This window comes from Oreochromis niloticus, linkage group LG11 (genome assembly GCF_001858045.2).
Source record: "Oreochromis niloticus isolate F11D_XX linkage group LG11, O_niloticus_UMD_NMBU, whole genome shotgun sequence".
NCBI lineage: Eukaryota > Metazoa > Chordata > Actinopteri > Cichliformes > Cichlidae > Oreochromis > Oreochromis niloticus.
Window position 1 is genome coordinate 7,267,172 of NC_031976.2, and position 26,857 is coordinate 7,294,028.

Genomic DNA, 26,857 nt, shown 5'->3' on the forward strand with positions numbered 1-26,857 from the left:
CCGTGCCTTCTATGTCAGCTTAATGACAGGTTTCCCAGCCAGGAAAGAGGCCAGAGTTAAAGGAAAAGTTGGGTCATTAAAGCAGTCTTACACCGTCACAGGGGTCCTCTGGCTCAGTTGGATTCATGCCATATTTCAGTCTGACGCCAGCTTCCACAGAGAGCGCTTGAGATGCATGGCTGGAAGCATGCGTTGAAGTGAGAGACAGAGGGTCCAGAGTCCTCTTCTCTTTGTTTCGCCAGGCCCAGTCTCTGTTTCGCACTCTCTCAACAGCCTCCAGGTTTTAGTGGTATGCTCACAGCAAATCTGAGAAGCTGATATTCACGAGCTGGATTTGCAGGGGCTGGATTCCCACTCGCAGCCCCCTAAGTAGAGTGTCCATTACTGTGGGAGTGCCTAAATAACACTGAAGAAGGAGATCAGGAGAAACCCTAGTGAGGGTTTGGGATAGAGAGGACGGGGGCTGGAGGGTGTAGAATGGAGAACTGCATTCTCCACTGAGATTGTAAACCCGGACTGAAATTGTTCTGCAGGATTTGATGGTTAGGTGCATGGTGTGCACTGTCTTATGAGTGCGAGCTGTGCGTGTTGCAAGGATAGAAACTCCCTTTCACTGGTTACAGTTGTAACTATTGTTCATGGTGAGCATGGCAAAACACGTGTCATAGGTTCACTGCTGTTTTCACCAAGAAGTTGAAAACGTTTTTTTCTTTTCCTCAACTTTTTCTTCTTTCTTTCTTCCTTTTTTTTTGATCATGAAGCACAAAACCCAGGAGCTGCGGTTTGTTTTGTTGAGGGTACCGGTGTTTTACCCCATCAATCTATGTAATGCACAGTTTATTGCTTTTCTGTGTAACTACAGTGTTATCAGATTATCCCCAGTGCAGTTTTTCATGGTGAATAGTGTGCTGCATTGTATTCTGCCTCTCATTTGCCAAGGCCTGCTGCCTGTGTGTCATCGAAACGCGCCCGAACAGCGACGTTATCATTTTAAAGCCAAAGGTTGTAAAATGCAGCAGGTTCTTCTATGGGTGGGAGTGCAGTAACTTTCTACTGTAACTGCTTAACACCCTGTTACTGAAACCGTACAATTCTTCCGTCCAATCTTTTTCAAATTTTTTTAGAAAGTTAAGATTCATGCTGAAGCTGACAACACATGCTAAACCACAGTTGAAGTACTCACAGGCTGGGCAGGTCTGCAAACTTGTCTGGTTTTCATTTTTTTTATCTATCAGTTTGTGTTTTTGGTATCGGTACAGGAAGTGTTCACTGACTTTCAATCAGTCGTCACTCGTCCACTTGTCTTTCGCTCCATCTTCTCAATCAGAGCCTCCTTGATTTTGCTGTTTTTGCAGAGAAACTGTTTAACTTCAATGGTATGCACAGTCGAAGGTTGTTTTTTTTTGAGTCAGACTGCTACAGTAATGAAAGTTATCCTATCTGAGAGTCGGCAGATTCGATTTTCTGTCTTTAGATTAGATTTTCACTCTCAGTTTAGCTGCTCACTGGAGGGCACATCTTGCCATTTGTTTGAATTTTGTGGGTTCAGACTTATGACTTGCTCATCAGCTTTTTACATGGTCTCTAAACAAGTTTCTGTACTTTTAGAAAACTCCGTCCATCTGTTACAGGCTTATACCAAAATAAGCCTCATTTTGATTGAACTGATTTGTTTTTTAAAAAATGCGTTTAATCTAACTCAGTTTATGTGCTTTCTTTTAGTCGAAACTAGACTGGATCTGCAGAAGCTGACCATAAAAACCAATGAGTTAAACATGCTCTTCATCAGGGTTTCCCTTATTTTTCAGCTTTCTAGAAAATGAACAGACTTTAGCGACTTATTGATTGTTTAGCTTGTAGTGTGGATGCAAACACTTACAGACTGAAAAGAAGACAGAAAATCAAGTCGGTATCTTTTAATCTTTGTTCCATGTTCTCCTCCTCACAATATTGACACTCTGGCAAACACCGCCTTACTGCATTATACGTAAATACTTTATTCAGCTAGAAGAGTAACCTTCACACCATGCAGTAAACCTTCAAGGCTGCATGATGACTAAAAAAAAAGTTGATCTAAATCTAATATCAAAAATAGCTCCTCCTCAAATCAAGGGCACAGATTTGTTTTGTAAATTTAGAGTTTGTTGAGTTTTCTAAGAGGTTCATCTGAAAGTGCTCTCCGGGTTCAGCAGTGTGAACTGGAATGGGGAAAATTAAATCAGACAATCTGTCCGGCGTGCATGAAAAGGTATCTCCTCCTGTCCAACTATGATATAAAAGCTTAGAATGTAACTTGTTACATGGAAGCCATCCAGTTAGAGGTTTTCTTTTCCTTAGAAGAGCAGCTCAACAGTTTGGAAACACACTTATGAGCCTTCAGTGGATATTTAAAGTCAGAGTCGTTTGTTGTGGTAAAATACATATACTATAATACAGTATAATACAGACACACAGTCAGTCACAGCTCTGTCCAGTAATAAAAACCTGCCTGATTTTTAAACAGGTTAAACAAATCACTGTTTTAAGGAGATACCTCATCAGCTTCGTGAGAGGTGCTGAAACTGAAACAGCCCCTCTGACCTTTGTACCCTTTTAAGCTGATTGGCTTTAAGCTGTAGCCTCATGTTCAATGGTTAGATATGAGCGTGGTGTCATGTTTCCTGAAACCGCTTTAACCACATGTTCAGTCCGGAAGACACCTGTCAGCTTATCACGCTGAGCTTCACCTCTCAGTTAGCCTGCCATCCAATTATTGTTGAGCGTGCAGGATTTCCCCATCATCCAGTGATGATTTTAACCACCTTTTTTGATTCATTTCTCATCGCTGTCTCTACAGTTTATGGTGCACAGAGCTTTGCTCCTTCACCTGGTCTGTGAAACTCCATGGGGATCTCTGATTGGTTGCTATTTATAGAACTCTGTCCCTAAACACTTTGATTTAATCTGCAGGGTCAGAAAAGCCTCTGTGTTCATGCCACTAAGTATCTATGTACTTATTTAAAAGGTGCACTGTACGCAAAGCAAATGGTGCCAAGCAGCTAGTTTCTTCCAAATTCTCCAGTGGAACTGAAGTGTCACATTTAAACAGGGAGATGTACCAGTCTGAGTTTTGTGACTTGCATTGTCAAGGTGTTGTTTTCAGGTGTTGTTGGTCCTGTGTTAAACTGCAGTAAGGTAATTTGTTACGATAGCATTTAATTAATTGGTGATAGAATTGATACTTTTGCTTCGTCGTGCACTCTATCACGCTCGATTCTCACAGAAAACATCTGAGCGGTAACATAATGATCCGCTGTGTGTATACTGAGACAGAGAAACCTGTGAAGCCCGGCTTAGGGCAAGTTCAGAGACCGTGCTTCAACCTGGATTGGATGACAAATCAGCCGTACATAACCAGAGAAGAACTAGCAGGAAATCAATGTGTCTGTCCACCTATCCTACATCAATACAGTGTCTCATTTGCTCACCATGTGCCTGTTGTTCTTGCTGTCTTTCTCTCCTTCTTGTTCTTTCCCTTTTTCCCCCCTCTCATCCTCTCTCTATTTTCTCGCTCTCTCTGCAGTGTGGTTCTTTGAAAGCACACTGCAGACAGCATCTCTATTTTAAGGACACCTTTGTTTCTCTGCTTTGTATTCAAATGATCAGGCTCGCAGGCAGAAGGATGCAACTCTGGAGACGGGAGGGATGGAGGGAGAGGAGGGAGAAGAGGTGGCGAGTTGGCTTTTGGAGTCAGGTTTCCCTTAGAGCAGATCTTTACGGGCCGATAACAAATGGAGAAATGCACAGTTAATACCCCTAAAGCGGGTCACATGACCTTTGGGCTCAATTACCTCCAGTTTAGGTGGTCAGGAGAGAGAATAATGCTCATCTACAACGAGTGTGTCACATACCGTAAACGCACATTATGACGCTTCACACACAGAAGCAGCGTGTGTTTGTAGCGATACCGCTGCGTTACTGTGTGTGGCCATCCCAAATGGCCAAACTAGACTGTTCATCCCAGCGAGAGTGAGCGTAGCCAATGACATATTTCTGTCTGTCTGGGGCATTTGGTTTGCAGTAGTTTTTTCACCTACAGCGTAAACAAAGGCGTCACACATAAATTCTGGATCTCTCACACACTTGTTAATAGCATATTACCTCCGTAAAGTAGCACTCGAGTTTTGGTATTGGAATGAGAGACAAGTGCAAGTGTTTGCTCATTGCTGGCACTTTGTTTCTAAGCAGCGTGCAAGTGTTGACACACTCATCTTGACATCTTAATTCTTCCTACCACGTGTTTACAGTACAGTAAAGCTATGTTACTTTAGCTCTCTAGGGTTTTCAGCTGGAAAGACGAGATGAACGAAGGGAAAGCAGCACGATGATTATGCACGTTTGTTCTCATTAAACCTTCAGTATATCCATATTCCATCTGTCTTGTGTTATCAGACTGGATATGATTTAAATTCGAGCAAAAACGACAAGCTTTCCAGTTGAAAACTTACAGTATAGTGAGATAAAAACATATCAGGGCAGGTAGATGCTTTATTTGATGCTGTGGTTTGGTTTAAATACAATCTGAATACATTTCTTTACTTTCAGTGCAATGGTGGTCAAATATTTCTGTATTTATTCATTGTGACAATTGTTTTTCACCTTGCTAGTGTGCAAGGAGTGTGACAGATTGGTGACCTGTCCCAAGGTCTCGCCCTATGGTAACTTTACCCTCCCTCGGACCTTAAATTGGATACGCTGAAGCTGGTTGGACTGATGGATGTTTGTGGGCATCATTCAGTTTTCAGGTTTTGGAAAGGTGGTTTGTGGCATTTGATCTCAGATGTTGAGGATGGGGGGTAATGCTGGCAGCATTACTGCTCACGGAGCTGGGAAAATTAAAAATCTCATCACTGTCACTCATAATTACTTAAGGGAAAAGTAAAAACTTATAACACTTTTCTGCATCTGTACATTCTGCAGATTCAGTATTTCATTACTCCACACAGAAAACGCGCAGTTTGACTTTTTGTCTCGATTTCCGTGCGTGATTGACTAACTGTTTCATTCAGACTGGGGGCATTGGTCTCAAGACACAGCGGCTGAATATTGTAAACGCATTTGACAGCCTTTTAAAGTTGGTCTCAGATGGCAAATAGATCGTTGAGGACAGGTTGTAGGCACTTTCCGAAAACATGAAATGACCACATGCGAGAGCTTCTCTCTCTCTCTGTCCCTGCCTTTCTCCTACGCATTTGCACATTCTGTTCTTCTCTGTCTTGTTATTCTGCGTCTCGCACTCTTTCCTTCTCTCTCCATAACACACACCTCCACTTTCAGAGAAATAAACACACAAACAGACGGGTTATGGCACACGGCGTTTGTATATAAGCGCATCGGGTCTGGAGGCTGACGAGGCGTTGATGCGTCAGGAGAGGCTATGTTGACAGGCCACTAATGCAGCGTGGCACCAAGCAGAATGGTCAGCAGGGCCTCGCAGTGGAGGAGGGAGAGTAAACTGTAAACCGACACTTAGACTGAATGGAGTTGTTTGTCACTGTGGGTAGCAATTACTTGGCCTGGGCTAGCTTTGAGTAAACTCCCTGATCAGAAGAATGCCCTTCTGCCAACCCAGCAAGAGGAAGGTGGGGACCGAGGTTTACTGTGTTAATACTTTCTGTAGGCCGACTGTCATGTTTGAACACACTCAGGGTGAGCGTCCACCTGTTGACTCTTCCCCCGTGTCTGTGTTTGCGCAGGCCTCAGTAAAAGCACGAGCAGCTCCAGCACGGCGGCGTGAATTAACAAAATAACCGCTTACTTAGATGTGCAGATAAAGCTTGACGCCGGGTCACGCACCAAGCAGCCAGCGCTAAGTTGTACCTGTTGCAGCTTCACACAGGATGCAGTACAGCAGCTGCAAAAAGAGGAACTAGCACAGGCTTTTCCATCGCTGGGGAGCAATCCACTTGGGTGACTTCATAGAGAAAAATAGATCAATTCAGCAAAAACAAAAGTAACCGCACCAAGGGATCGCTGTCACAAGATAACAAATCGCTTGATGTGGGAATCTATAAACGCAATCAGGGTACTCTTTGACTATAGCATATTTCCCCCCTCATTGTTGGATAATCTGAGCACTTTCTAACCTTTTTATACAGGTACCCTGCCAACAGATTAAGGTGGATGCTTTTCGCGTGCTCGTCACATGGCTTTAGTACCAAGAGCTGCATCTTTGTCCCCTTTCCTTTCAATTAACTAGACACCTTCATCTCATCGCAGGTTTGCCTCGAGCCAACACTTTTCAGTTCGCACCACGACTAAGAGAGCAAATATAAAGCAGCCAAGTGTGAACGGCGGGTACGGTGGGCTGCGTGGGAGACTGTGCACTGTGATCTTGACATCCACGCATCACTGAAACTTGTGAGCGCAGGGAGGACAGCTTTTGAAAATGTCAGTTCCTCTTTCTATATTTATCTGCTCAAGCTAACCCCTCCCTCCCTCCCTCCCTCCCTGCGTCCCTCCACAATGCTTTGTCACTCTTTTATTTCATTTGCATGCTGCAAATTATGCATTCAGATGTGTGGCACTGAGCTGTCCGAAGGCAGGTTTTGGTTTTTTTTTTCTCCGTTTGTTTCACTTCTGTTACAGTAACTCCCCATTCAGCTACAATGCGTTTGCTCGCTGTGAAGTTGTTACATGTCAGAAGACCCTTTTTGCCTTTGAAGTGTGACTCAAAATGATCTCAGAAGACTTTTACTAATACTGTGTAGCTATATAATAACCGGGTTTACCCATTACACTAGAAATTGCAAATGATATATTGCCTCTATATATGGTAACACTTACCAATGAGGGGCTTTGCTCAGCACTAAGCTACTTTCCATAATCACTACCCTCCGCAGCCATGCGGACGCAATTTCCTGGTAGCTGTCCTCACAATATAAAGCTTACTTTGTCAGATATATAGACACTGGCATTTAATGATGCTACAGCACCGTGGAAAAGAAAAAGATAATGAGTGTGTTGTGCGTGGCTAAGTTGAGAAGTAACATATCCAAGGAGTTTACCTTCTTTTGTTTCTTAGGAGAGGACTAGCCAGCAAGAAAGGGATTCATTATTATATTATTTAATATTTATATTATTTATTTAAAAAATAAATTGCAGAGGTGCTAAGTGGGGAAAAAATGGCTATGAATGCCCTGCAGGATCAGATATCACATCTGCTCAGGGTATGTATCGATCGGCATTAACAAAAGACTTGCATGTTCAACTCCATTAGCTGGCCGCTTGGTTCCCTTTCTGTAACTGCTCACTATAAGATCAATGGAGGTTTTGGGTTTTTTGATGCTTTGGGTTTGTAAATTTGGCTTTGCTACACTATATGGACAAAAGTACAGCTATTAATCTTTGAATTCAGGTGTTTTCAGTCCCACTGCCACTGAGTGTGTCTTTACAAACATTTGTGAAAGGATGGGTCAATCTAAAGAGCTCACTGGATTCAATTCAGTTCATTGGTGGCATAAAACTGATAATTTTCTTTAGATGTTGAATACCTCAGGTTATTAATGAGGCACCACTGACCACAATTCCTGGCTTCCTTCAATCTCGCACATGATGTACTCACTTTACAGAGAAAATAGGCCAGGTGACACCACACACCCTTGCAGTACACCTCTTCTGATGTTGACAAATTCTCCAATATCATCATTGCCTCTGATTGCCGGACTTTGTTCCTAGTAAAACTTCTCCATAATTCTGAGGTCTTTTCCATCATGGTTCAAAGCTAATAATAACTTAATCAAATGTTTATGACTGATGGTGTCAAAGGCCTTCACATAATCAAAACATAAGTACAGATCTTTTTGGACTTAAGTTGCTATTTCTGCAAGAGTTCTCAATATTTATATAGCATTTGTTGTTCTTTTGCCACCGTTGCAACAAGTCAGCTTGTGAAATTTGTGGTATATTTTCAATGAGAATCATTTAGGAATTGCAGCAACTCGGCTACAAAGTGACAGATACTGTAAAATTACAGAGCGGGGTTCACCGAGGGCGTAAATGTTACCAATGCTTTGTCATCTCAGTAACTGCTGACTTCCAGAGCTCCTCTGGTATTAACATCAGAACAGAAACCAAGTGCAGTGAGCTTCATGGTGTGACTTTCCATGCTCCTATAGGTGTAGCATGTAGGTGGAGCAGCACTTCTGTCAATATAGTTTATTTCCTTAATCCTGTTGAATGCCAACAAGTGGGTACCCTCGGGAAAAACATGTCCAAAATAGTTATGCTGACAGTTTGTTTTAGATTTATGGATATTTTTCATCGATCAGATATTTATTGATTTAAACCACACATTTATTTTGCTGCTTCAGGTTATATTATCAGCCACCACTGGTGGAAGGCACACAAATCTCCTATTGAACTCTTAGTGGAGATGCAAACTGTTTGATTGGCCCATCTTCTGAAAAATAGTACTGTGGTCCAAATGTGCTAAAATGTAGCAATTTCATGTTTTCAGAAAGTGCCTACAACCTGTCCTCGACATCCGAATTATATCGCATCAGCATCTTAGTTTGAGATGGATGGATGGACATTTAGAAATGGATGTTGGACATTGCATTTTAAACTTTGGGTATCATGTTAACTGCTGGAGCCTTTGTATGTGGATATCTCCAGGTACAGTTTCCTTTGCTTCCCTCCAGCTTAAAGGCATGCAGGTTACTGTCGCTGCACGCAGCCCTGAATGTCAGAGCAGTGAACAGGGCAGGCAGCAGATTATCATCACAAAGCATGTATAACATTATTTAACACAGGTTAATTGAAGATTCTAAATCGGCCATATGCGTGGATGTAAGCCTGAATGACTGTGTTACTCTATAATGAGCCAGTGTTCATTGCCCAGGAGGTACCCAACCCCTGGCCCATCGTCAGCTGGGAAAGGCTTTAACTCCCCTGCCACCTTAGTGGGATAAACAGTTCAGAGAATGGATGCATGTTTACACTAAGCCAGGGATTGTCCAGCAATCCTTTTTCCTTTTAAAATGACTCCATTTGACCTCAGCTGAGCAGTGCTCACTGTTTATTGGAGTCCTACAGTCAGGAGTATAACCTGACGTGTGGCCTGTCAGAGATATTGCTGTGATTAAACTTGTCATACAAAGTTTATATTCTGAAGTGGAGGCTGAGCATGAAACAGTGACATAGTCAGAGTGTATTTTTCTGACTAATGACCAGATTTAGTGGTTCAGTTCTCAAAAGACACTCATCTTCTTTGTTTTTTTTTGTCTTCCAAATATAAACAAACAGGTAGATCAACACCGAGCCACAGCAGCTTTTGTAGACTAGGTACGCCCCCTCTTTAAATGGCTCTTATTTCTATCATAATACCACAGCTTTATGGACAGAAGGGGTCAGTTTACTGGAAGACCACACGTCTGAAATAATCTGCCCTCGGAACAGAGAGAACCCTCTCTACATACTACCGTATTTGCCCATTTTACTGCCTATGTCTGCAGTTTATGAGGTGAAAGTCCAAAAATATGTCATCTGTATGGTTGTCTGTAAATGCGCAAACCACTCATTTGGTCTAAATTATAGTCTGCGGCCGCTTCAAGACAGCACAGTGTTTCTTATAAAGCACAATGTTTGCATTTTAGGTGTTGCTTGTCCCTGCTTTATGTTATATATGAAGGTGTCTGCAGTACACATGAAGCTGCCTCATGTGACCGTACCACAGGGGAGCCTTTGTTTCCATTTACTGTAAATGAGCGCAGCTTTGCATACTGTACGTCTCGCTTGCTTTGGGCCAGTGGGTAGTATACGGTTACCATTTATTATAGCATAATGAAAGCTTTATGTCCCACCTTCACAGTTGCTGCATTTCCCATTTTAATTCACTTTTCAAAATATGATCTCTCCTGTACTCCTTAAGCCATCCTAGCTTTCTTACTTGCTCCAAATCCAACTGTTTATCTGCTGCTCGTTCCCTGGCCTCGCTAATCGTTAGGTTTGCGTAAAGCGAGTTCCCTGTCAATCACTGCCATAGTGGCAGTTTTGTTCCCGGGCGTCAGCCTCCACCCCCGCCATCCCCACCTTCCCGTCAGAAGTCTTCAGTCTTAGGAACAGAGGACAAAGGGATGACGGATGGGTGAAGGTCCCTCACAGGGAAGTACAGTATAGAAGGTGCGTGCTGTTAATGGTGACAATGAGCACATTCAGGGAGACACAATACAGTGCCTCGGCCAGCAGCCTGTGAGAGTAGCCCAGCATCAGGCCAGCACAGTCCCCCTACAGCAGTCAGCCGCACATAGCCAGGGGTAATCACCAAGTCCTGAACAAAACTCCTATTGAATGCAACCAAATAAAACAAGAGAGGAAACACGAACCAGAGGAGGAAGAATGGGGAGACATGTGGACAATCCAGCCGTGGTGCATGTGGAAGAGGTGAAGTAAGCAAAAATAAAAAAATAAAAAATGTGAAGAGGGGAATAAAAAGATGGTGTGTGGCAGAGAAGGTTGAAAAGAAAAGCATAAAAAGAAATATGGAGAGCAATTAGAGCTGGAGACAATCATCTTTTTCCTTTTGATTCCTCCTGTCACCAGGCTGTGAATCCCAACCAGGTCAGCACGTGTTGCTGGCCTGTATGGATCCATGTTCTCTCTGCCTGCCTTCTGATCAGCGGGCCAGCCATCCGCTCGTTCTGTGTGCCGGCTCGACGCCGTGCGAGTGTGTTTATTTTAGAGTGTGTGACTCACACTTCCTGTGCTCTGCCAGTGAGGCAAAGCTCTGTGGAACAGCAGGACCTCCGTTCATTCTAAATTCTCTCTTTCTCTTTCTGTTTCTCTCTCTCCCTCTCTCCCTCGTGTTGCACTGCTGATAGGCCTAGCCCGAGTTCTGCGTAATGCGGGGGCTTGCTTGAATGGATGCCACTCTGGAATTCATTTACAGATGCGGCACAGTGGCACTCTGGCTGGAACTGGAAGGTTTACGTAAACGAGACACGTCCATGTCAGCAAAAGATTTGTCACTTAGGAACGAAGGCTTCTGCTGTGGCACAGTTGCCACTACAATAAGATAAGTTTGTAGATAAGGAGGTGAAAATTGCAAGGAATCGCCTCCAGGGCTCTGTGTTGCAGGGGAAAACCCCGTGCAAGACCTGTTTGTAATCCTGTCTGTCGGCGGTGTGCCACAGCCGCGCAATGTGACGAGTTAAAGCAACAGCAGCAGACGATCCTGTCCTGATCGTGTAAGCCGGAGGGGTTTGGTTTCACTGTGACGGTTCTGTTGGCACTAAGAAATGTGGCAATTAATGATGTTACTGCAATGAGGTGGGTTTTTTTTCAGATGCTCTGTGAGTGTGAGTCGCCTTTAGTTTTTTCTCGCCACATCTTTTTCCTCCTCCCTTTGCATTTGTACAGTGGAAACATTCATTTAGTGTCTTTCTCGCTCCCTCGTTCTCCATCTCTCCTTTTTTTTGCTTCACCCCAAGCCTCTCTCTCTCTCTCTCTCCCTCTCTCCCCCTCTCTCTCGCCGTCTCTCACTGCAATACACCCACTCAAACAGTCATATCCGCTCTCACTCTCTGGCTCTCCCAGCTTGTCTCACAGTGCCTGTGAAGCGTCTCTAAGGGGGAAGACCAGACTGCTCTGTCAGGTAATCTAAACTCTGTCTGTTTCTTTCCCTTTCACGCTCTCTCTCTTTCTCTATATGCACCCCACTCACCTTGTCTTTTTCTTCCAGCCTTCCTCTCTTATTTTGATCCATCTAATCCATTTAATCTTCCTCGTTTCACCTTCTCTTTCCCTCATCATTACTTTAGTGTACTTGTTAGCCACAGTAAACAGGCTAGTTAGTTATTAAGAGTCACATTGTTGGTTATTGTGTTTGAAATATTTTTTATTGCAAATTTAAAAGTTTGGTTTCTTATTTTTGAGCAATCAAGAAGAAGAAGAGCTTTTTTTTTTAGTTGAAGGATTCAAGTAGTTGTCAATAAGTCTTTTCTGTGGGTAAAGGACATTAATAAGAAACTGAGCAAATTACAGTATGCAGACATTACGATGCAAGTTACAGATTTAGTTAATGTCAGAGTCTCCCTCACCATCCGAGTCTCTGAGGAAATTTTGTGGGAAAGTGGATGTAAGTGTAGGTTGTCGCCAATCAGAGGTAAAGACTTCTGAGTCAAATTCTGGGTTATAATTAAAACTGAATCGCTACAAAAGAAAGAGATTATTTAAATCTGAGAAGGTGTCAGCCATAAATAAAACAATGAAAACCTGGCAGCCTGCAATTAAGCCCAAGTTGTAGTCAGTTAATTGTTGTGGTTGATTTTTGTGACCAGAGCGGCAGATTTTTTGCTGCCAGAGATGTAATTCAAACACGGAGGTGTGCATTACCCAGCTGAGCTCTCCCTTGTTTGATTTAAAGACCGGTATTGACCTGCAGTTCACTGGCTTGTGTTTAATCAAAATGAACACGGCGACAGTTTGTGAACTGCCAGTCTCATTGAAGCCCTGCGAAATCCTTCTCTACACCCAGAGGTACGGCGATCCCAGCACGTCCCGCAAAGAGCTCAGCGAGGGAGAGAGTGAGTGAGTGAGTGAGGACTCTGGTATGTGGTGTTTTGTCAGACAGCGTTCTCCTTAGCACGCGGCTGACAGCGCTGATATCCCTTGGCGAGTGTGATTTTCAGCATCCGTGGGTTTTTTTCTTTCCCTCCTGTCTGTCAAATCGAACTATTCCTGCCTACGTTTCTGCGGTTCAGGTTATTGTAGCATTTTGGGTCCAAGTTTGACCGACAGTTTTTGGTGATGATGGCAGGAGTATTAGGACTTTTCTCGTTTTCCAGTTACCTTACAATTTTGGGAATGCAGTAAAACTTCTGCGAATGCTGAAAATGATCAATTATTAGTTCAAGCTGTCACTAAAAAGAGGTGGGTCAGGGGTGGGGGGTGGAGTTAGATGTCAAGGGTCATGCCAACTTGTCAGTGCGTGCACAGGCCAAGCAGTACCTCTCCTCACTTCCTGCTGCCAGTGTGCGTCTGTAGTCAGAGAGGATGCTGGGAGATAAATTTAGACCTCCAGCTCCCTCTCCATCTGCCATTGCTCAGAGTAGGCTGGTTTCCATGGGAACCTGCACCAGGCTGCTGCCAGTAAGAAAGAATGGGATGGGGTGAGATCTGTGTGTTTGTGTGTTTGAAGGGTATGACAGCAGATTTTTTTATAGACAGCACGTAAAAAGGTTTATTAGTTATCAGAGTGCAAAGTATTCCTATATATTAATCTTATCCGTCATAACCAGCTACATGAATACGTCAGAGTCTCGATGAGGATATGACGAAGGAACACAAAACGCTCCCCGTGGGTCAAGTTTGAACTTTTGACAAAGCTCCTGTGGTGGCTATTGAGCTAAGTAACGGATATGCTGAAAGTCAGAATGAAAGTTAGTTGCGTTGTTGTACATGTTAATCGAAACTAGTGCAGGAAAAATAAAGTAATTAAAGGACAAACATATTATTTTGCAGATATTTACTGTTATTTGAAAGACAATAATGTTTTTCTCTGGAATTTTAGCATTTACTTAAATATAGATTAAAAAAAAAGGTAAAGCTGCAATGTATAACCACAGCTAAGTACATGCATTTTCTGGTGAGGGTTTTACAGTTTTAGAAGTATAACTGCTGGGCAGAGATGATGAGTGGAGACAGGGTGTGACGGTGTGTGACAGCACGTGGGGGTGTGTGTGTGTGTGAAAGAGATGGAGTGTGAGCTCTTCCGTGTGTCAGGGCTCCCTTGGGTACCTGCAGCAACGTCTGTTTCTGCTGACAAAGCCCCTTTTGCATGTACACACATGCGCACGCACACACTCTGCACTCGTTGCTCACTCATTCTGCCCTCTCGTCTTTTTGAGCTGGCTGGTTATCGCATTTTTGGAGCAGATATAAAAAACTAGTCCACGCCACAAATCTCTGAATGCACCATGAGGCTGCTACAATGGTTCAGGACAGATGAAATTTTTTTTTTTTTTTATCAGGGGGTGGGGTTTGATCTGACATCACTGATAAAAAGAATATAACACTGTATGACAGCTGCGCTGGCGACTTCCTGCTTGCACCTCAGTCTAGAAATAGAGCAAAGAACGACCTTGCTTCACCCTCATCAGTATGATTCAAGGTCTTAATGTGATTTTTTTTTTTTTTTGTTGTTAAGTACACTAGTGTATGTATTAGGATTATGAGGAAGGAAAACCCCTCATCAAACTGCAGGAGGATCGGTTGACGGTGGTAGGTCACCTCGGGGCGCTGCGGCTGATTGGTCGTTCAGATCTGTCAGAGTGGATTTGGGGCTACTGAGTATTATAAGGTATTGCTGTGAGGAGGGTAGTGCTGTTCACTGTATGTACTCTATAAGCGGAAGAGTCTGTGCGTCTGTGTTTGTGTGTTAGGGTTTAATGTAGCCTAGACTTTTGCATTCCTTTCCCTCGTCTTCCTGGGAAGGCCTTGACTGTGTGCTTCCCCATTCAAACCTGGCAGTCTAGACTGCCATGAATAATGTAAGCAGTGCTCTTCCCAACCTTAAAGCCTTCTAATTGCCCTGTTTAAGGGCTGCATCAACAGCTATGCTTGGGATCATTAAAACTACACCCTGATAGCCAACTACATGAAGAGAGACATTTATTACGACAGGGTTAAGGGAGGCTATTTGTCTGCTTTTCTCATGCTCAGTGCACAGAATCGTCCTTCTACACACTTTCTTTTAACTGTCTGTCTGGCTACATTTTCCTTATCCTTTTCTTTCTCTCTTTTCTTTAACCCACTGTATTTGTCATTTTTCTTTTCTTTTCTTAAGTGTGTCGGTATTTACCCTTCAGTCTGTCAACTCTTCATTTCCTCACAATCTAACTCATCTTAATTTATGCCTGGGGAGTGTTGTGTCCCCATGCCTTAACACAGAAAAGCTATAGCTGAACCCTAGACAAAGTCCTCGCGTAAAGCTGAGAATATGGAAGCCAGAAAAGTGAAGATGGAGAATTTTAATGCTGTTTTGGTTTGTTATGTCGTGTAATTGCTGAGTGTTGATGGTGAAAGTCTGCTGTAATCAAAGCACTAGTCTGCTTAGAGAAACACACTGTACAGATAGATGATGGGCCCTTAGCAGATGTGTGGAAACGTGGAAATGGAGCTGAGAATCTGGCGAGCTTTTTTTTCCAGGAGGAAGAGTGATTCACTTTCTTTTTATTCCACTTTAAACTGGCTCTAATGAAGGCTGACTGTGCTGTGTTTTTCTAGACATATGGAGAGAGTAAAAGCGTAGCTCGTTATAAAGAGCTGTCATTGCTGCCTTGCCACCCCTGGCACCTTAAGCTGCAGTCTTCTGCAGGGTCTGTTTATTCAGCCACTGGATCACTGATTCAGTCTTTTCTCTCTTCCTCATTCCTCAGCTCTCTCCTTCCTAGTACTTTATATGCATGTATAATAGGAAATAGGTACATTTTCACCCCCTTTCAGTCGGTATCTGTGCGGCACATTAGGTGCATGCTGTCTGCACTGTTGCAGAGGTCTGCAGCTGTGAAGTGAACACACGTGGCGTTCTCCTTCAATGAGCACTGAAGCGCAGATTCCGACACAGGGAGTTGTAAGTACTATCAGCGTCTTAGATGGTGAATGATACTCTGGACGCGACTGTGCTGGGACTGTAAACAGTTGGGCACGGCTGCTCAGCAATAATGTTATGATTGGCTCAATCCATTCTCACAGTGTGTTTTGATTGGCATTGGTACAAGAATCCAATGTCTTGAGTTGAGATGGAGTGCAGGCTTGGCAGTAAGTGGGGAAATATTGCAGTACATACATCTTGATAAAATATGAAATTTCATCATAGCCTCATCTCTGACTCTCTGATGAGCTATACTTGGCTCCTCATAAACACAGCTTTTTAGTAGTGTAAGTGTGAAAGTGTAAGTGTGAAAGAGCAGACGAAAGGTCTTACAGGACCGTGTCACTGTAGACTCTGTGCAAAGACACTACTCATAAACACTGCACCCTGGTGGCAGTGTAGTGCGAGAGGCTAACACTGACACCCAGCTGCTGTCAAGTTCTTCTCCACTAGAAAACAGCCCCCTTCATTTACACCCTTGAGCTTCGGTGCCAGATCAGATATGCATGGACTATATTTCGAACATTTGTTTTGACTCTTTGCCCTGACACTGCGGTCTCCTTTGCTGGTGCCTGTAGTTTGGATGTTGACTTTCTGGCCCCGAGCTCCTCAGACTCCTGCCGAGTATGCAAGCCATCAGTTAGATATGATTGTGATTCCACTGTTTGGAGTAGAAGTCTTAATTTATAATTTGTCACAGTCTAAGGAAATCAAGAGCTGTGCACACACCTTGGGGTTGTGTGCATACATCAGATGAGCGCATGTTCAGATTCTCGTGTAGAACAGCTTGACCTTGCGTTTTAATATAGATTTGCAGTACCCACTATCTTAATAAGAGTTTAAGTGAGGACAGATGAGAGCAATAACTTATTGATGCACTTACCTTGTCAGTGTCGTCATGACAACACTTACCCCATTCAGTAGCAAGAAAGGTAGCCCAATTTCTCAAGATATGATATGTGGAAGTATATTTTAATATGACATTTGCTAATAAGACACTAATGATTTTGACCTTCCCCTTTATTGGTGTAACTCTTTTGGTTTTTAAAAGCACACCAAGTCTTCCTCACAGGGCCCACTGTGTTTTCTGTTTCTAAATATGATCTGTTGATTTCTTACTTTTGACTGCAGTCAAAACAGCAGGACCTTCATTACTACTTTGTCTTGTTTTGTTGGCTTTATTTAGGGGAACTTTGCTGGAAAGTGAAGAAGGGAAATGTTATTTTTACAGTATTTTCACATGGACCTTTTTTGAAAAGAATCTGCTTGATGATTAACGTATTTATAATTTTCCTTTTTCTCATTCAGTGCTTTCATTGCTTCCTTTGCTTTTTCTGTTTCTCTAGACCAATTTAAAAGACGAACAACTAACAGTCTTGCCAACGAACAAAGAAGATGCAAAAAAGACCTTGGGAGGACTTTTAAAATGGCTGAGGCTAGATAGAAGTAGAGCTGCTTTGAACGGAGAAATGATCCATGTTTACCTGCATCCATGCGGCTCCAGGGCACCTTTTAATGATGCCTCATTTTGTCCTCTTGCATAACTTTTGGCCCACTCTGAAAAAGGTGCTCCATTTTGATTTACAACTTAGTCTGTCAATGTTCCCCTGCCTCTGACCTCTCTGCTGCCATGCGGTTAGACCAATGAGGCTCCGAGAGCCTTTCGTTACGAGTCTGTGAGGTCTCCTCCCCACTCTATGGAGGCTGAGCCCAGCCATCCGGCTGATGGGGAGCGCTCTGGAAGGCAAGCGCAGCAGCATGTGACATCTGAATCTTCATTGGGCTCTTGTCCACCTCAGCAACCCCAGCAGCCTCCTAATCCTCGTCCTGTACACAGAGCCTTGGGCCGCCTACAAAACCGCCAACCCAAGCGCACTGACCTGCTTCGGTTACAGCAGCAGCAAGCAGTAGCATGGCAGCATTCAGATACCCCAGGTCCCTCAGGAGGCAGCTTCTTCTCTACAAGCTCCTCGTCAACCTTATCCCTCCCCTCTACGTCCTCCACCCAGGGTGAGCATGCTCACGGCGTTCCAACTCACTCCAGTCAACATGGCCTAGAAGGGGTGAGCTCACCCAGGAAAGGGGAGAAGAAACCACAAAAACCAGGGAAATATGTGTGCACTTACTGTGGCCGTCCATGTGCCAAGCCAAGCGTTCTTCAGAAACACATACGATCGCATACAGGAGAAAGACCCTACCCATGTGCACCCTGTGGGTTTTCCTTTAAGACCAAGAGCAACTTATACAAACACCGCAAGTCCCATGCCCATCGTATTAAAGCGGGTCTGGCATCCAGTCGAGATGAGCCCAGTTTGAGTGGTGCAGAAGGCAGTGGTGCTGGAGAAGACCCTGAGGAACACACAGAAGGAGAAAGCACTGAGTCTGAGGAAGAGACAGGCCAGCACAGAAAATCCTCTAAAGAGATGCTGGGGCAGCATAGGAAAGGAGGTAAGGAGCACCTGGGAAGCTCAGAGGAGAGCCAGAGGCCTGAAGACTCCCACGCTGTCAAGCAAAGACTTGCACTGAGGCTTAGTGAGAGAAAACGTGGGCCCATGGCTTCTCCAGATGACCCACCGTCTTCCCTCTCCACATCATCTTCTTCTATTGGGCCTGGCAGTAAAGGCAGCACAGAGTCGGGCTACTTCTCCGGATCAGGCAGTACCGATATATGCCAAGTTAGTCCTCCAAGTTCCAGTGCCAAAACCTACGCAGAAATTATTCTAGGGAAATATGGAAGGCTGGGAGGACAGCAGCGGAGCCCCCACCAGCAGCAGCCTCATCCCTCACATTCCTCATCCTCAGGAACCGAGGAGAAGAACATCTCCTTCGCCGTACCCAAAACCCAAGTAATAGAACACATTACCAAGCTCATCACTATCAATGAAGCAGTAGTAGACACGAGTGAGATTGACAGCGTTAAGCCTCGACGCTCCTCCCTGTCACGGAAGAGCAGCATGGAGTCACCCAAGTTTACTGCCCCCAAAGACCCCTATGCCTTTGATCCCAAAGGAGAAGCCGCAGGCCCCAGTGGTTTGAGGCACATCCATAATCCTGACGCTGATCCACCAGGTACGCAGGACCAGTCAGCAGTGCCTCTGCTTAGAAGCCACTCAATGCCAATATCAACCAGCCAAGGAGAGCCCTTTACCTCTGGCACCATGTCACCCAGAGGTTACCGCCTCTGCCAATCTTTTGACGAGCAGCAAGCAGTGGTCGCAGAGATGAGGATCGGCCACGCGCAGCGTATGCTCAAGCGCCAGCCTGCCATAGAGGTTCCCCTGGGAGCCGAGTCAATGTTGGAGGAGCCCAGTCCCACCACATCCTCCTCCTCAACAAGAGGCACCGAAATACCCAGACAGCCACAGCAACAACAACAACAGCAAAAGAGTCCCGCCGTGTTTGAATGTGGAACATGTGGGGCCCGCTTTCAAGAAAGTGAAGTCTTCGAGGCCCACAGAAGCATCTGCCCAGGGCAGGAGCAAGAGAGCAGGGATGCAAGTAAAGTGTGCAGTGGAGATCGCCCGCTGATGATGCACTATAAGTTTCGAGCGTTAGCCATGGCTGTGAGGAAGCGGAGGAAAGAGGAGAGTCTGGAGGAGGATCCTCCCAGTCCTGGATCTGTAGCTGTGTCCGGCAGCTCTGGAGGCATCATTCCAGTACCACGCAGACCAGAGCAGAAGCAGGCCCTCTCAGGTTTGTCTCTCATACATACAAAATATATGTTTTGTAGCTAAAATCATTATGTTAAGTTGCATAATCGATACAGTTATTCTCTTGAAGTCCTTTTCTATTCCTTTTTAGCATCTGAGACATGCAGATTATCATATAGCTAATAGTTAAAGCAGTGAATATCTAAAACTACATCACTGTCTTAACATAGTTAAACAGAAAGAGGGGAAAAACTACTACCATGTAACCTGTAACACTGTACAGTAGATGGGAATAGAATCCACGAAATGCTAAGTGGCATCACTCAAAAGCACAATACTGATGTCTTATAATGGGAGCTAATTGTTCTACTGTTTGTGTCTAGGTGTTTCCTTACAGACTGAACCAAACCAACAGCAGCAGCAGGACAGGAAGGGTGTGTCTGTCATCCAACACACTAGCTCTTTTGAGAAGCAAGAGAGTATATCCATGGAAAGTCAAGATCCAGACCTCAGAGAGAGTCAGCAAACACAACAACCTGAGCCAAAACCATCACCCTCTACATCTCGCCTCATCCGCCAGCCAAATATCCAAGTGCCAGAGATACTTGTTACTGTGGAGCCCGATGCTGAAATGCCACCTGTGTCACCCCCATTGACAGCATCCTCAGCAAAGGTAAATGTACCTTTTTGAATTATGTTTTTTTTTTTTTGGCTTGTTTACTGTTCTCATACAATGTGTTTGTCCAAGTTAGCATCATTACCTTTGACTTAAATACTAAATTTATAAAAAAATGTATCTGTCCTAGGAGGCAGAGAGAGTAGAGGAGTTCCACTGGCCTCAGCGAAGTCAGACATTGGCCCAGCTCCCTGCAGAGAAGCTGCCACCAAAGAAGAAAAGACTCAGGCTGGCAGAAGCTGCCCAGTCCTCTGGAGAGTCCAGCTTTGAGTCTATGTCTTTGCCTCGCAGCCCCAGTCAAGAAAGCAACATTTCAAACTTTTCTGTTTCTTTTGAGGATGCAGCACAATCAGAGCAAGCTGCCCGAGCTCCCAGTAGCCAAAGCTCCCAGATGTTGATGGTGCCATCTGCTTCTCACCAACACCACCAAAGCCACAAGGAGATGAGGCGCTCAGCCTCAGAGCAGGCCCCAGCTAGTCCACAACAAACGGAGCAGATCCCAGAGACCAGAAGTAAGTCCTTTGACTATGGATCCCTGTCTCCTCAGCAGTCTGCATCCTCCTGGAAGGAAAGGAGAAAGTGTCTTCTAGTGAAGCATGCTCCCTTAGGGGAACCAGAACAGGAAGTAGGAGGCAGAACTAGTCAGCTGTCCAGAGCAGAGAGTCCACAACCTGGTCCTTCCCACTCTAATCTTCCTCCTCTGTACTCCACTGGAGTAAGCCCCCAGTTTAGCCTAGATGCCACTGGAAAGGCTTTGCAGCTGTTACAGCCACAAACCTCTTTATCCTCTCAGGAGGTGCTTCCTTTGCACCCCAGAGGGCATCAAGCATTCCCCCCAGGGCCTTTGTCCCAGCTCCTCCCTGTCACCACAGCCATATCGGAAGTACTACCCACCCAAATCATTCAAAGAGCATTTCTACAGTCACACACAGAATCTCCGCCTGTACAGATACATCCAGCTCAAATCCACATGGCTGAAAGGTTGGGAGTACCCCTCCATCAGCTTCCCCCTCTTGTTCCTCGCCACTTTTCTTCCAGGAATACATCTAGCCAGGCCGTGTACTTGCCTGTTCCTCCAAGATTTACCACACACATTTCTTTTCCTCACACTACAGAAAGCAGACCCCCCATTTCTTCTGTGTCTTCTTCACTGACTCAGGAGTCGCTTGCAACAATCTCCTACCACCACCCAAGGCCGGTCATCGCCACATGCCTGGCACAGCTTGCACCAGTAGTGTCTCTTGTGGTGCCAGTACGCCTCCAGACTCATATACCTACATATGCCAGTGCAATGTATACCACACTTTCCCAGATTCTGGTTTCCACCCGCTCACAGGAACCAGTTTCTTGCACGGCTATGGTCATCATGGGCCAGGTGGAACGGGAGACACTGCAAAGGAGCTACTTGAAGGTCCCCTCTCCAGATGTCAAGAGCCTTCTTCCTCTGTCTCTGTCATCGGAGCTGGCCTCAGGATCTGGAGATGGATACGGTCCACTGGGGGCAGGAGGAAGTAAGCGCATGCTTTCTCCTGCAGCCAGTCTTGAGCTCAGCACAGAAGCCCAGCGTCATCAGAAAAGAGTTAAAGAGGAGGAAGAGGAGGAGGAGCACCATAAGGAAGAAGAGGAGGAGGGCCGTGTGGAACCAAAGGTAGTACAGGAAGAAGAAAGGAAGGCCACTGGGAAAAAGCTGGAAAAGGAAAAGAAGAAATCAGATACATTAGAAGCAACGAGTGCGGATGTGCAGGGGCAGCCAGAAGAGCAGCCAAGGAAAAATGACAGAGAAGAAAAGGTGGAAGAAAAGGAAACAACTGAGAAAATCACCCAAAAAAAGGAAGCTGTGTCAGCTGTGGAGGTGGGCGCAAGCGCATCTTCGTTCCCCAGCCTCCACACTTCAACCTCAGTCAACTGGTGCTACCAGAAGTATGTCAAACCCAACCCATCTGCCCAGAGGGACCCCCGCACCTCAGTTTATTCAACCTGGAGCGTCAGCGCTCACAACCCCAACTTGCCAGGCATCAGCACAAAGGTGGCCCTGTCTCTGCTCTGCTCTAAACAGAAGCACACTTCTGAGATTTATACCATGGCTACGGCCCCTACTCCAGCCGAAGGCAAAGTGACCTCTGAAAACAGCAGGACGCCACATGTGTCAGAGGTAAACATAAACACAATAAACATACATTTCCACTTAAATGTTGACCATGTTTAATTTGCTTACATCAGAACATTTCATGGTCTGTTTAGCTCTTGAATACTTCTACATCTTAGAAGTCAAAGCTCTGTAGTCTTCTATGCTAGTATTTTCTAACATGGTCACCAATTGTGCCATTAGAAAAACATAATGATAAATCAGTGCGACACCCTTTTGACAGCTGGAATTACACTGAATCCTGCTTTAACAGCGCTTAACATTTTATTATAAGTTGTTTTGAATTTTTTTTCCATGTGTGCCTTGAGTGTAGGTACATGCCACCCCACCCAGCACCCTCACTGAAGTAAAGGAACAGCAGCAGCCTGAAAAGAAGGAAGAAAATAAAGAAATGCGAGAAGTGGAGAGACCATCCACCTCAAAGCCGAGCGAGCCTTCTCGGGTTTGCATCTTTGAAGGAGGGTAAGGATTGTTTAATTCCATAGTTGCAAAATATGGCAGCTCCTCATTACACTTTTTCCCCCGAACTTCTTCACAAACCAATGCCCGCTGACTGCAAAACAGCCTATGGAGAGCTGATGAGCGCATGGAGAAAATACAATAACAGATGGGAGGCCACGAGTCCAGAGGGACTTCATTTGTACCTGTAGCCAAGCTTTTTCCTTTCACTGCTGGCATGAATGTCTGTGTTTTAGAGGTGTTAATTTGGAGAGCTAGCAGCGTCTGTGTGTGTATGTGTGGGTTTGTGTGTGTGAGAGGGGGGAAAAGGTTGTCTCCAACTTTGTGAGACTCTCATTAATATTTTTATGGCTATAAAAAGTCACACGGAGGCACAGTATGAAGCAGTCAGAGTCACAGTCGAGGCTGTCATATTTGTCTACAGACCAGATCAGCGTAACACATAAATGCTTTCCACAAATGTCTGAGTGATTTTTCCTCCAGCACCAAGTGCCTTATTCCCGAGGTTTAAGTATTCCGAGCTAAAGTTTCCCCATTAAATGTATCTGATTAAATCTTTATTTTATGATTTCCTCCTGTTTGGCCACTAAGCCTTTCATGGTTTGACTCGTTCCTTAAACTCCTATTCAGCTTTCAGGTCCCTCCAGTCAGCTGATCGGATGCTTCTGACTGTCCCTCGGTCTAGATTTAAACTCAGAGGAGTCTGGGCATTTTCTGTGTTTGCCCCCAAACTGTGCAGTCAAATCTGCTCCCTCCATTGAGATTTTTAAAACTAGACTTAAAACTTCTTTTTACGTAATGTCATTCAAGTCTGCCTAATTGCTCACTGTGCCTCCTGTGCCTTTTTTGACTATGACTGCATGTTTAGCATCCACTACATCTCGTATCTATGTACTTCTTATCTATTCCCCTGTTGTTTTCTGTACAGCACTTTGAAAAACGTGGGTTTTTTAAAAATTTGAATTGAGTTGAGTAGAATTAGAAAAGAATAAAAGGAAACAGAGGTTGCCTTACGTGGATAATTTCCTATGATACTGGTATTCCTTTTGGTATGGTTTGGTTTCGGTAAATTTTCTATTTTTGAGTTTTTCTCTTCCAGAGTGTTAACACTTGGCAAACCCTGCGTTTCCTGCTTAGGTGCATGAATGTCAGGTGTAAAGAAGCTGTCCGCGTAACAGTAGATAAGCCACTGAACTTCAGGAAGTGCACTTTCATCCACAAAAAAACCCCAGAGGTGTTGCCCATTTCTCTCTGGCAGCTCTTCCAGTTTCACTTACCTGCACATTATTTTGTTTTCATTCCCTCCAAAACCTCCTCTGTGTCCTTCCTGTCTTTCACTCGCATCCCTGCTCCTTGATGTTCTCCTGGTTTCCACCATGCATGCAAATGGCCACAGCTACTCAATCTTGAAGAGAACAGAATGCTTTTCATCCTGACTCATTATCTCTGTCTCCCTTTTGTCAAGACTTTGAAATCATAGCTGTGTGCCACTCATTTCATTCTAGAAAGCAGTCTTTTATGAATATGCATCATGCAGTTTTGTTTATGTTCCAGTGGCTTGCCAGATTTTATCTGCTTCCAGGCTTCTCTGGAGTTTAATAGTACCACACTGTCATCTCAATAATAGATTTCAGGAAACGGGCAACAATAAATGCTTTTTACTAGTCGTAGTGAAAGTCTGGGGAAGTTTATGTGGGCAGCAGCTGAACTGATTCAGTGAAAAACATGATTGGTTTCTCTGGTGCAAATGGTTAACCATGCATGTTTTTTTACACTCTGTAACACTTTAACCATGTCAGTCAGCCAGACTGAGGACAAAAATACTAGTTTATTCAGATTCTTTCTGGTCAAATGAGGATTAAATATGTTTTAATCATCTTTAGTGGCTCCTTTTGGTTAGACGCATTATTCCCCCCACCATCCAACAAGGCTTTCATAAAGCTAAAACATGATTTTTGACTGGATGTACCGAGAGATATGCTGCTGGTTTAATGCTAGATAACTGAAGTGAAACTTCTGCCGTTCTGTTACTTTACTTTTTTTTCTTTTCGGAGATGTGGGTGGATATTTTTAGCAGTAGCAAGAAATGCACGCCAGGTAAACAGTAGCCAGCTCCTGAATGAACACAACACAATCTCACTGCTGAGGCTATTTTATAGTTGTGTAACAATTTGTTATGATTTGCCGTTACTGGTTCTGTTATACAACGGGGAACATTCACAGCCTGGTCTCTCGTAGTTGTCGTGACATCCTGTAATTAGACACAGTCGGCACAGATTGGATATTTACAATTCAGAATGATTTGTGAGTTTCCCCATGAGTAGTGGATTTTTCATAGAGGACAATTCATTCAGATATAAGACCTCTGTGGCACGCCGTGTCTACAAATAGACTTTTGGTAAACATGAAGCTTGTGCATAAACAATGTTTTTTATAGAGTAGACCTAAATGTGTTGCTTGATTTTTATATGTAGTATCTATTTTCGGTTGGTGGCCATAGCCAGGCTTCCCTTCCCTCTCTTTAGCTGCTGCTGTTGTTGGCAGGGCCACCCGTTCGGAGCAGAATAGCTGCTATTCTTTGCACCAGGGTGTAGTGGAGGGACTCAGTGCTGAAGGGGTTTTGGTGGGGCTTCCCCAACCTGCACCATAAAGAAAGCCTTGTTTCTCAGTTTTGTGTGTGTGTGTGTGTTTGTGCATGTATCTGTGCTGCAATCACTAACTTCCACAGTTATCTTTGTTATTATCATTGAATTTGCTCACTGTGAAATGTGAAAGAAGAAAGAATGATGATTGCACTCTGCAGTAATCCTCCAAGTATCTTTGAGTACATATTTTGGGCTTTGGGGTTTGCTGCTTTCATTATCACCTTCTGGGCTCCTAGCAGCTGTTTTCAGGGTTTAACTGAAAACTAGCTGGCGAACATAATGCTCTGTCTCTCGGATAAATCGAGAAATATGTGTATGCGCATCTGCCTGTCTTATCTCATCCTATCTCGTCAAACATTCATCAGATCCACTTTAAACTTGGCAGGTGCGCTGCCGAGGACATGAGTAAGTGCAGTGCCAAATTTGAGGTTATCTGGATGAGCGGGTCTCATATTTTGTCTGCGGTTTTCTATTACCTTTGTTTTCCTCAGGTTGGCCGCTCTGCTCTGTGCAGAATGGGTTGTCATTGTGAATGCATTCGTTGCCCTGTTGCAATCTTAAGGCCCATACTGCAAAGCTAAAACATCACAACAAAGTGCCAAATCGACTTTAGAAGGTGAAAAAAATACACAGTCTGAAGTTTTTATGTTTTTTAAGTGTTAATGAACAACGATCAAAGCTGAATTGTATTGGCATAAAAATCAAAAAAGCTTTTTAAAATCACGCAGGAAGGAAAAACACACAAACTGAACGCTGAGCAGAAGGTTTGAAGATGGGTATTTCTTGCTGTGAGGCCACAGTCGTAACTCTTGCCAAGCTGGTCTTATTTATTATTTGTTTGCTCAAATGGCGGCAGCACTGTCGTGCGGTGGTTAGCACTGTTGCCTCGTAGCAAGAAGATCCTGATTTGAATCCACCGTGTGACCGGGGCTCTCCGGGTACTCCCACAGTTCAAAGACATGCAGTTAGTGGGGTTAGGTTAACTGCTGATTCTAATCTAACCCTTCTCATTCTCATATTTTTGCTAATAATTATTTTCTGTTATGCTTTCACAACTATCACCTGCCTGCTTGTCGGCTGATTAGCGGACCTGTGTATATATTATAGCCATGCCTGAACATTTGGGCACAGTTTCACAAAGAATGGCTCCCATCACTGATTACTTAGTCCCCAGTTGTTATGTAATGGGTTCTTATATAGCGCTTTATGCAATATGCCTCATTAACTCATTCATTTCTTCCATGCTTAAGTGTTTTCTGTCTATCAGAGTGTGACTGTCGAAGCAAACATCTAAACAAGTCGACTTCCTGTTTGATTATTTTGCATCTGCCTCGGTTGGTTCTGGTCTCAGGCTCGCTTTGAGTATTTATTAGCAGTAACACACACACGCTCATTCAATGAATGTATGCTTATAGTGGTGCTGTTTTCAGTACAGAAATAATCGGTCTTATAGATTTCACATCAAGTGACACATTCAGGGACCAGTTTAGAAGATAAAGAGGAAAATGTTTTTTTGAGATGGGACAGAGACATAAAATCAGAAAGAGGAGGTATTACTGGACTGAAAAGCACCAGTTGCCCTAAAAAAGAACAACAATAAAGGAATCCTAATATTGCCCTGCATCTGCTCACCATAACCGTGATAAATTT

The 26,857-nt window shown here is 44.2% G+C and overlaps 1 protein-coding gene across 6 annotated transcripts in view; it reads left to right on the forward strand.

Moving 5' to 3' along the window:
- Positions 1-26,857, forward strand: part of hivep3b (HIVEP zinc finger 3b) — a 38,585-nt gene that overhangs the window by 6,976 nt on the left and 4,752 nt on the right. For 2 of the 6 annotated variants that reach the window (XM_005456706.4, XM_005456705.4), the window contains 4 exons: positions 16,978-19,324; positions 19,665-19,954; positions 20,088-22,109; positions 22,417-22,565. In XM_005456706.4, the coding sequence (XP_005456763.1) occupies positions 17,329-19,324; positions 19,665-19,954; positions 20,088-22,109; positions 22,417-22,565 (4,457 nt within the window). In that variant the 5' untranslated portion in view covers positions 16,978-17,328. Of the gene's footprint in view, positions 1-6,258; positions 6,430-11,574; positions 11,633-16,977; positions 19,325-19,664; positions 19,955-20,087; positions 22,110-22,416; positions 22,566-26,857 lie in introns of those variants that run through there. The other 4 variants (XM_005456704.4, XM_005456702.4, XM_025911407.1 and 1 more) reach the window with 4 other exon arrangements.